We start from the raw sequence: 9121 nt of genomic DNA, 5'->3' as shown, positions 1-9121 counted from the left end.
TTGAAGCCTATTGCATGTCCAACATGGGTCGCGAAGGGCAAGCCAGGCGAAAAGCTTCGCTTGGAGATGGGCTCGCGAAGACAAAAGTCTAAACCGCTTGGGTGAGATGCACACACCTTTCACAAATTAAATACGGAGTAGCACTTAGGGCATGTTTGGTTATCTACATTATTTTTGGCCTCACTGAGCTAATGCAGGCTCTAAACCATGTTCTGCAGTTCGTTTGATTGCAAAACCTCAGACTGCATTAGAGCAGAAACACTAGCATGGTGTTCGGTTACATGCCAGCTCTCCCCCAAACTAGCATGGTATTCGGTTACATGTCAGCTCTCCCACAAACTACATCTGTTTGGTTACATACGGATCAATGGTTTAATCCCACCTCTTCAATATTCCGGTTACATAAGTGTTTGGCAGCCCGCTATCGAGAACAATAGAGCGATGACTGCAAGTTTATAGGGCTAAATGTGCCAAGAAGAAAGGAAGCAGAACGATCACCAAAGAGAAGACATGAGTTTGCTGCAGCGCAGAAGGAACATATATATATCACCCATTTGACCCCAAAAATAATCACTTACTCAAACACACGTATAAGTTAGTACTCCCTCCGTCTGAAAATACTTGTCATCAAAATGAATAAAAAGAGATGTATCTAGAACTAAAATATGTCTAAATACATCCCCTTTTATCCATTTTGATGACAAGTATTTCCGGACAAAGGGAGTATTTCATGTGGCAACACACAGGTATTTTGATAATATAATAGATTCCTTGGTGCGAGTGTTCACTCCGACAACTAGCTCATTATATTTTCCTTTGAGAAATCTCACATATTATTGTCTATCATCTATAGCCAATCTAATAATCATTATAGTTCCCCGCAAAAAAATAAAATCCATTATAGTTAGCTATAGAGGTATACCACACAATTTATACCTGGCCCACCTCTTTAACTTATTAACATGCCATGTCTGACTATAAATTACAACATTCTTATCTTCTTTCTTCTCCCTCTCTACTTAACACAAATCTGTTGTGGCAACTCCTATAGCTCGCTTGCATCATTTTTTTATACTTGCTCCAACAACCGATTACGTCCGGTCAAATTAGCACCAGCCCATAAGTTCGACAGATTTAGCCTCTTTTATCATATACGAAAGTTGCAAAACTAAATTGATTATATATAAGCTACATAAAAAAAGCAACAGTTTCTGTATCAAAATACAAAACGAATATGACCACTCCCAAGCAACTCTTTCTAGACATTAATACATGCGAAACAACACAGAGAAATGGTCAGATATACTGCCATTTGACTCCAACATAGAGAAGGGATTCCGTCAACTAATGCAATTGACACTAAAAAGAGAACTAGATAAAGAAACGCCTCGCATTTGCTCTCTGCATAATGCCTTGTCCCAGACAACACACCTGATGCATTTGATTACCTTCTTGCGAAATGATTAAAGCACTACTGGGGTGCGGCCAATGCCTTGGGCTTCGGCTTAACCTCCACTTCATTCACCCCACGGATAAATATTGCATCAGGCTCGTGGCTGGAAATCGCAAAAGAGCCAGTAGGTCAACTCTGTGTTCTGTTAGTGAGCAGTGACAGAAAATTGTAAGCGAAGTTCAGTCTTACGGTTTCTCTCCCTCTTCGTAACCATAGCTTGATGCCACAGCAAGCAGATGCCCATCCTTGCTGAACGACAGAGCAGCAATGCTTGACGCGTACTTTGAGTACTGCGATGAAAGTATAAGATCATGAACACCCAGGCCACTTCAGATAATCGTACTACCAAAGCAAAACTATCACCCAGTTACCTGATACAATCTCTTCTTGTTTGTGCCATCCCACACGTTCACAAATCCATCATGGCCTCCAGTGGCAAATGTGCCGTATCTGCAGACAATACATAACAGTGCAAGAAACTGAGAACAGATAATCCTATGAGAGATCACCAAGCAAATTAAACACTGAAACTTTACATTGGATGGAATGCAATGGCATTGACAGGATAAACAGTGTCCCTGCCAGACTCAGATTTCCGGTGACACTTGAAAGCATACCTGAAAAGGAAATTAACCATTGAGTAAACAAGTATTTTAAACTGGACAGCCAGTTTCACCATAGTTCAGTGTAGGCTGCATGGGAAAGTAAGCGGACTGTCTCTTTGAGTTAATAACTTTGCAGGAAAGGGGTGAGCACTGCAGAGTGATTGCCAATGCACAACTAAAGGCTAGGTTATAGTGTTGAACCGTTGACTGCCAGTTGTACATTAAAATGGTATGACATATGAGCTTGCTCGCTTGAATAGTGATTGATCATATAGAAAGTCAAGGTCGCTATACTGCCTTTACCAACGCAAAGCATAATTCAAAAAACTAAGAAAACAATCCAGGTTGGAGCCTTGTAGTTTATGCTACCACTGGTGATGAACAAGTTTAACCAGCCCGCCACTATGGTCCAGTACGTTGACCTCTGGCGTCGGCTCCGGCACACTCCCCTCCCGGCGACCCCTGATGTGCTTCATTGGCATTGGACTGCCTCTGGACAGTACTTGACTAGCTCCTGCTACGAAGCGCTATTGCTGGGTGACACGCAGACCCCGCATTGGCACCTCATGTGAAAGACTAGGGTACCTTTGCGTGTTGCGTTCTTCATCTGGCTCGCCCTCCAGAACACATGCTGCACTGCAGACCGCCTTGCCTGTAGGTGCCTCCCCATGCCAACCGGTGCATCCTTTGCGACCAGGAGACTGAGGACATGCGGCAAATCCTCATGGGTTGCTGCTCCTTCTCCCATCAGGTGTAGCACAAGATCCTTTCCTGGTGTCGTACCATGGCACACCCTCCCCATCCGGAGCTACCCTTCTTGGACTGGTGGATGGTCTCTTGGGATCATGCCCCCTGCCTTGCGCAAGGGGATCTCCTTGCTTCTTCTGCTAACTGCTTGGTGGCTTCAGAAGCATTGGAATGGATGCATCTTCGATGCCTTGATGTCCTCCATTGCACACCTTGTCCGAACTATCGAGGAAGCTAGACTTTGGGCTAGAGGTGGAGCCAGGGGGCTCAACCTACTGTTACCCGAGACATAGACCTTATATCTGTACGGCTGAGCATCCCTTTTTCTTGTTCTGCTCATGCGCTCGCAACCACGCCAGATAGTGTGCGTGGTTTTGCGAGTTACACCTTGTAATTGTTTCACTCTCTACCTATCAATGAAATGGCACGGAAAAAAACAAGTCTGACCACTCTTTTCAGTGTTCTGCATTTCTAATATAAATAAATAAAAGGTGTGTTGTATCTTGGTGGGATTGTGGACATGCTACGGTCATCGTCAAGATATCAAGCCAGCTGGAGCGAAGTGCCTACTTGGTTGGCTGAGTGTGTTGAACACACCACTATCCACTCAGGGCTCATAACTGGGACATACCTGCCTACCCATCTCTCTCATCACTGAATGCCTGAGCTCCTACGAAGTTCCTAACAAAAACTTAAAGGCAGCTAAGACTGCCACAGAAAGGTACTTATGGTAGAGTAAACTTCCATTATGATGTGTCAAACACCACCTGGGATTGAATTTCAAATTTCCGTAAAACAGTACACATAATGCCACACAAAAATTTAGTTTTTATAATTTCCATGTTAAATTTGTAGTCCAAACCAAAGTGATTTCCTCTATCACCTACATATTGTTTGAACTAGATATGATCTGCATGAAAGGATGACAAAATACTACTCCCTTCATTCCCTTAAGAGCATCTCCAATAGATGATGTAAAATAGGGCACCAAATTGTGGTTCGAGCAAAATTTGCATCACCTAAAAGTGCTTTTTTACATCACCAAAACCTCCAACTCCAATAGATGATGTAAAATAGGTGTTGCAAAATACATCACGGTTGTCTTCTTGTGGGTGCCCTATTTTACATCATCTGTTGGAGCACAGAGTGATGTAAAAACGTCACTTGGTGTTGCAAATTTTGCTCCAGCCATGTGGTCCTCTGGTGATGCAAAACTTGCTCGAGCAGCCCAAGTGATGCAAATTTGCATCACTTGGCGGCCTATTTTACATCACGCCCCATCCCTCAAGTAAAAATATTTGCATCTAAATCATCTATTGGAGCAGTGTCTTTGCCTTCTCGTGATGTAAAAAGTGGCCCCGGTCTATTTTACATCATCTACTGGAGATGCTCTAAGGTAGATAGACTTGTTTATTTTTTTGGTAAAATTTCCATTAATGAAGGCGCTGCGCTATTTTAGCACTAAACCTGCCAAAAATACCACAAAGTCACACACACACAGACGCTGCAGCTGAATTCTCCGCCTTCCATGCTGGCCTTTAGTGCTACAGAACCATTTGCTTCTCTCGCCATATCCCACACCCACGAATAAATGGAAAAATCAATTGGTCTTGCATGTGCCCAACAAAGCAATGACGGCTCATATTGGCTCATGCATGCTGCATGCAAAGAGTATGGTGGGGTTCATGTGCTGGGCTAATAACTACTAAAGCATGTGATTAACCAGGGGTAAAAAGGTCAAAATCTCCTTGGTCTTAACAAAACAAATTTCACACCCTCGTTTGAGGAACGGAGGGAGTAAGATACAATCAAATACATTAGCAAGCTACAGAAGCTTAAAGAATTCTTAATCGGTTATTTAAACTGTGTTATGCTCCAAGAAACGAATATTAGAAAGCATTGAAGCAAGTGTGAATGTAAAATGATTACAAATACATAAGAAGATGTCTTGAACCTACGGTGCCGAGAACATACTTTTTAGATTGTGCAGACTCAGACAGGTCGAAGAACTCCATAGACACTCGTCCTTCGACAGAACTTAGAGCATACCCTGAAGCAAGCAGGATTTCAGAAGGTTAGTCTAAATCAAGGCTGCTTGAGCCGCATAATTGTTGCAGTTCATACATTACTCTGGTAAGCATACTGATGGCTACAGCCACTTATGTATTGGTACTTGCTAAGGTTCAAAATACAGTCATTACATTTTCCCAAGTGGAAGTAACCGTATAACTGCATAGCTCATTCCTATTTTTTGTGCTTCTATAGATAAATTTAGCCAGCTTTGTAATGTTCAAATTCATGTATTAGCGTCATCTAGCACTAATAAACGTTTCATTTTTTTAATAATTTAACCTGGAGGAGCATATTCCATAAGATTCAAATCAAAATCTACAGAACGAAGCTTAGCTTATGCAATTCAGGTTCATGACTTTTCTCATTTGCCCACTGGAAAGATTGAATTTATAAAGTATTTAGAAGCTCAAGCACAACCGGAGAGACCTAGGGTGGCTTTCAAAAGAAAGCACAAATATTGCGGTTTATCAAAAGCAACCACATGACGATAATGTACACAATGTTTCTTTATGGTTGAAATAAGGGTGACAATGGGAAACATGCAGTCGTGCAGTGCAACTACAGTAAAGAGAGAACAAGTTACCTGTTCCGTTGGGGAAACATCGGACGCAGCGTGTTTGATATTTCAAAGACGATTCCCTTTTTTGCTCAGGTTGAGACATATTGCGCAAATCATAAATACTGACATGTCTTCCTGCTGTTGCAACAACCAACCTATTTCCTACCAGTGACATAGAATATACACGCTCTGGTTGAGCATATGTCCCAACAAGTGTACGCTCTGGTCCGCTAACTCCTCTGGGATCCCAGCATTTAATTGTCTTGTCCCAGCTGCCAGTTATGACTTGTCCTAAATGGATAAATATACAGACTGAAAGTCAAAATTCTTATTCTGTTCATGTATCAAATTATCTCACACTAGCCAGATAATAGTTTTGGAAATCATTTTAGACAATATTTGACATAACCTACAAATATTTAGAACAACATTTAAAAATTAGTAAGCACACTTGCCCAGTCTGTCTTTCAGTCAGGATCAATGAATATGGGCCTGGAACATTGGATTTTACCCTTTTCTCATATGAAACATTTGGCATACATAGAATTTCCATGTCCTGTCTGTTTTAGTTAAATCATCAGGTACAAATTCAAACACAAGAACTTTCTTCGTATTTTTAAAATGTGTTTCTCAGTAAATTTATTGTAATAGTTTGTATGTGGTTCAAATCACAAAAAGTTCAAACACAAACATATATGGTACTAGATGATTCAACTAAAACAAAATTCCCATGAATTTCCAATCCCTCTACTAAAACTTGTAGAAGGGTTTCTTTGACAACAACTCTCATGAGTACTAATCAGAAAAAAAAACTCTCATGAGAGTCAACCCCACAGAATAATGGGAATTCGAATTCCCAAAAACATTGCCCTTAAATTAAGGCCAATGGAGGCTACACTGACGTACCCAAATTTATAGGTGGCAATTCGAAGTGAACAAATACCAACCAAATATTCCAACACACAACAGGACAAACCAAATCAATACTAGGCCAAGTAGAAATGACTATCTAGAAGAAAGATATTTCCAGTTATCATAATGTACAATGAAATGGATATCCCCTGAACATGCATCCAAATGGATAAAGCAATATCAAGAAGCCAGACAGCATGAAAAAGCCGTATAATCAAAGTAAAAATTAGAAACTAAGATCATTCTATACAAGATTAGATGTGCAAAAATATAGTCATTAAGAATAAAACATGAATTCAGTTAGCAATGTGCTATGTGTACTGATCTCTAAGAAAATCAACTGCATCCTTAATGATGATATGATTAATGCAGTAAATAACCTTTGGTTTGACTGAATCAATTTGCATCAGTATTTTTCCGGAAAATGTACGTCCAAAAACATAAACGCAAGAGCAATCCAATAGGATGTAGTTACAAGTACCTGCAGCATAAGAGTACTCCACACAGCGAACTGGAGCATCATGACGCCCCAGAACATCCTCCTTTGACGAAGTAAATGATAATCTGGGATAGTTATTTGAGCATGTTTCTTTTAGTCTTACTAAATCTTGACATAACTGATAATAACAGGAGGGAATCAACGATACATTTTTTATTCACAAACAACATTCAGATAGTAATGTCGCTACTCTTGCCTGCCAGCATTCAATTGACAACAAATCAAAATATGGGCACATTGCTCGTAAGTCTTACATGAAGCACTCAAATTAAGACTCATGCACCACTAATAATCTTAAGGGGGACTGGACAATTTTCCCACCATAAATATTTTTATGTGTGATTCTGCAACAAGGTCTAATCAGCATACAATTTATATAATGATCAGGACCCAGAACTCATCGACCCTTGAGATGTTGATGTGTCTTCATCACCATGCGTCTTCTCCTAGGGACGCGTTGCAGCAGGTGCCTTGACGCCCACAGGAGGCTGGGATGATCCAATTTTTACTCTTTCGAGATGCAGTCGTTGTGTGTTTGTTCGGCTCAAGCCATGGCCCCCTCGTGGGTTTGTATGTGTGTGCTCTTGAGCCATGGCCCTTTCGTGGGTTTGTGTGTTTGTTCAGCTCTTGAGCCACGGCCCCCTCATGGGTTTGTATCCGTGAGTGTGCACTTGAGCCGTGGCCCCTTGTGTGTGTGTGTGTGTGTGTGTGTGTGTGTGTGTGTGCACGCCCGCGTTTCTGCACGTTGAACTTCTTTTACAAACTTAATTGGTTCACTCTTTCTTTGTAGTTAAGTGATAATGTTTGGTATAATCAATCTCTTTAAAAGAAACTATCCGGGAAGATGCCTCTTTAAAAGAAAATCAATCTCCACAGCTATAACATATCTACAGCCCTATCTTGTAATTTGAGTACTACCAATAACTTGCTAAGTGCTAAGTAGCACTAACAGATAAAAACATTGAAGTAAATCAGAGTTACTAAATGACAGTTAGTGAAATTGCTTCTTTATATGCACTTCCCACCTTATGGCGCTGGAACTAGTGTATGTGGCAACATACATGCACCTATATCCAAGCAACTAGGTCCCTTTCATAGATTGTTTTTACAACACAAACCTTATAGAGAGCGTTCACCAAAAATAAAAAATGAATCACATCGCTTCCTCACCAACGAAACACAGCCTAGGCATCCCGTACTGGTTGCAGATCTATAACCCAATCGATTACACGAACGGCCCAGCCAACTCCACAAATCGAATGCAAAAGGCGCAGAAAACAAAACACAACAGCCCTCACCTCCGCACGGTGTGGTCGGCGCCAGCACTGAACCCCGAGGAGTCGTCGTGGAAGCAGCAGTCGAGCACAGGCCCGGGGTGCGCGAACTCCCCTTTGAGCAGATTCGCCTCGGCGTCGTATAGCCGAACCGTCTGGAACAGAGCGCAAGCACCCAAACGAGGTCAGATCGGCCGGATCAGGCGGCTAGGGTTTACCACGCCTTGCCGGAACGGAGGGGGAGCGCGCGGCGGCTGACCTTGTCCCAGGAGGAAACGAGGAGGTGGTCGCTGTGGTTGGAGAAACGGAGGTTGGAGATGCCGTCCGACGGCGGGGTGGCGAGCTCCCTGCCGCTGCCCATAGCTGAGGCTGCTGCGCCGGGTGCGTCGCTCATGGTGGGAGGGGGGAGGAAAAGGAATCGGGTCGGGTATTTGGTGCAGGGGGGCGGAAACGGTGGGGGGATTCGAAATTTGAATCCAGAACGGGCGGAGCGAGGAGAACGGGAGGGCGGCGCGGAACGGGGAACGGAGGCTGCGGGAGGAAAAAGAAGGCTGGAGAAGATGCCATTGCGTCATAGCCTGGATTTTCTCTCTTTGATTTTTTAGCACATCGTGGACTTTTCCTTTTTTTTTGAGGGGTTCGTGGACTTTTCCTTGAGAGAGCTTCGGCGCACATGTATCCGCTTTGTGGGCCGGCCCAGCAATTCGCCACGCTGGCTCGCTCCTTCCCGCAGTCTCTCGTGCGATCGGATTTTTTTTTTTGCTCGCTTCTTGTTTACGATCGTCTCCTGGTGTTGTCGGTCTGAACTCTGTAGTCTCAGAGAAAACCTATTTTTTCTGTTAGTTTTAAATTTTCTGGTGAAATAAAAAAAGAGTGTGGGTTCTAAAAAAAGTTCATGGATGTGGAAAATTTTCATGGAATTCAAAAAGTTTGCTGAATTCGAAAAAAAAACTCATGGAATTTGAATGATGTTTGTGAACAATTTTCAACAAATGCGCA

General features: G+C 42.5%; 1 protein-coding gene across 1 annotated transcript; it reads right to left on the bottom strand.

The window, feature by feature from the left end:
- Nucleotides 1-1160: 1160 nt before the first annotated feature.
- LOC125527649 (mitotic checkpoint protein BUB3.2-like) lies at nt 1161-8672 on the bottom strand. Its single transcript, XM_048692159.1, has 9 exons — nt 8382-8672; nt 8147-8277; nt 6831-6913; nt 5462-5728; nt 4780-4855; nt 1990-2070; nt 1825-1903; nt 1643-1743; nt 1161-1556 (listed from the first exon to the last, which is right to left on the bottom strand). Exons 1-9 carry the CDS (start codon nt 8514-8516, stop codon nt 1472-1474), a joined length of 1038 nt encoding a protein of 345 aa, XP_048548116.1. The 5' UTR covers nt 8517-8672; the 3' UTR covers nt 1161-1471.
- Nucleotides 8673-9121: the final 449 nt, after the last annotated feature.

The sequence above is a fragment of the Triticum urartu genome, unplaced genomic scaffold, assembly GCF_003073215.2.
Source record: "Triticum urartu cultivar G1812 unplaced genomic scaffold, Tu2.1 TuUngrouped_contig_4316, whole genome shotgun sequence".
Lineage (NCBI taxonomy): Eukaryota > Viridiplantae > Streptophyta > Magnoliopsida > Poales > Poaceae > Triticum > Triticum urartu.
The sequence above is the reverse complement of the archived record's forward strand: the minus strand, read 5'-3'. Positions and strand labels throughout refer to the sequence as shown.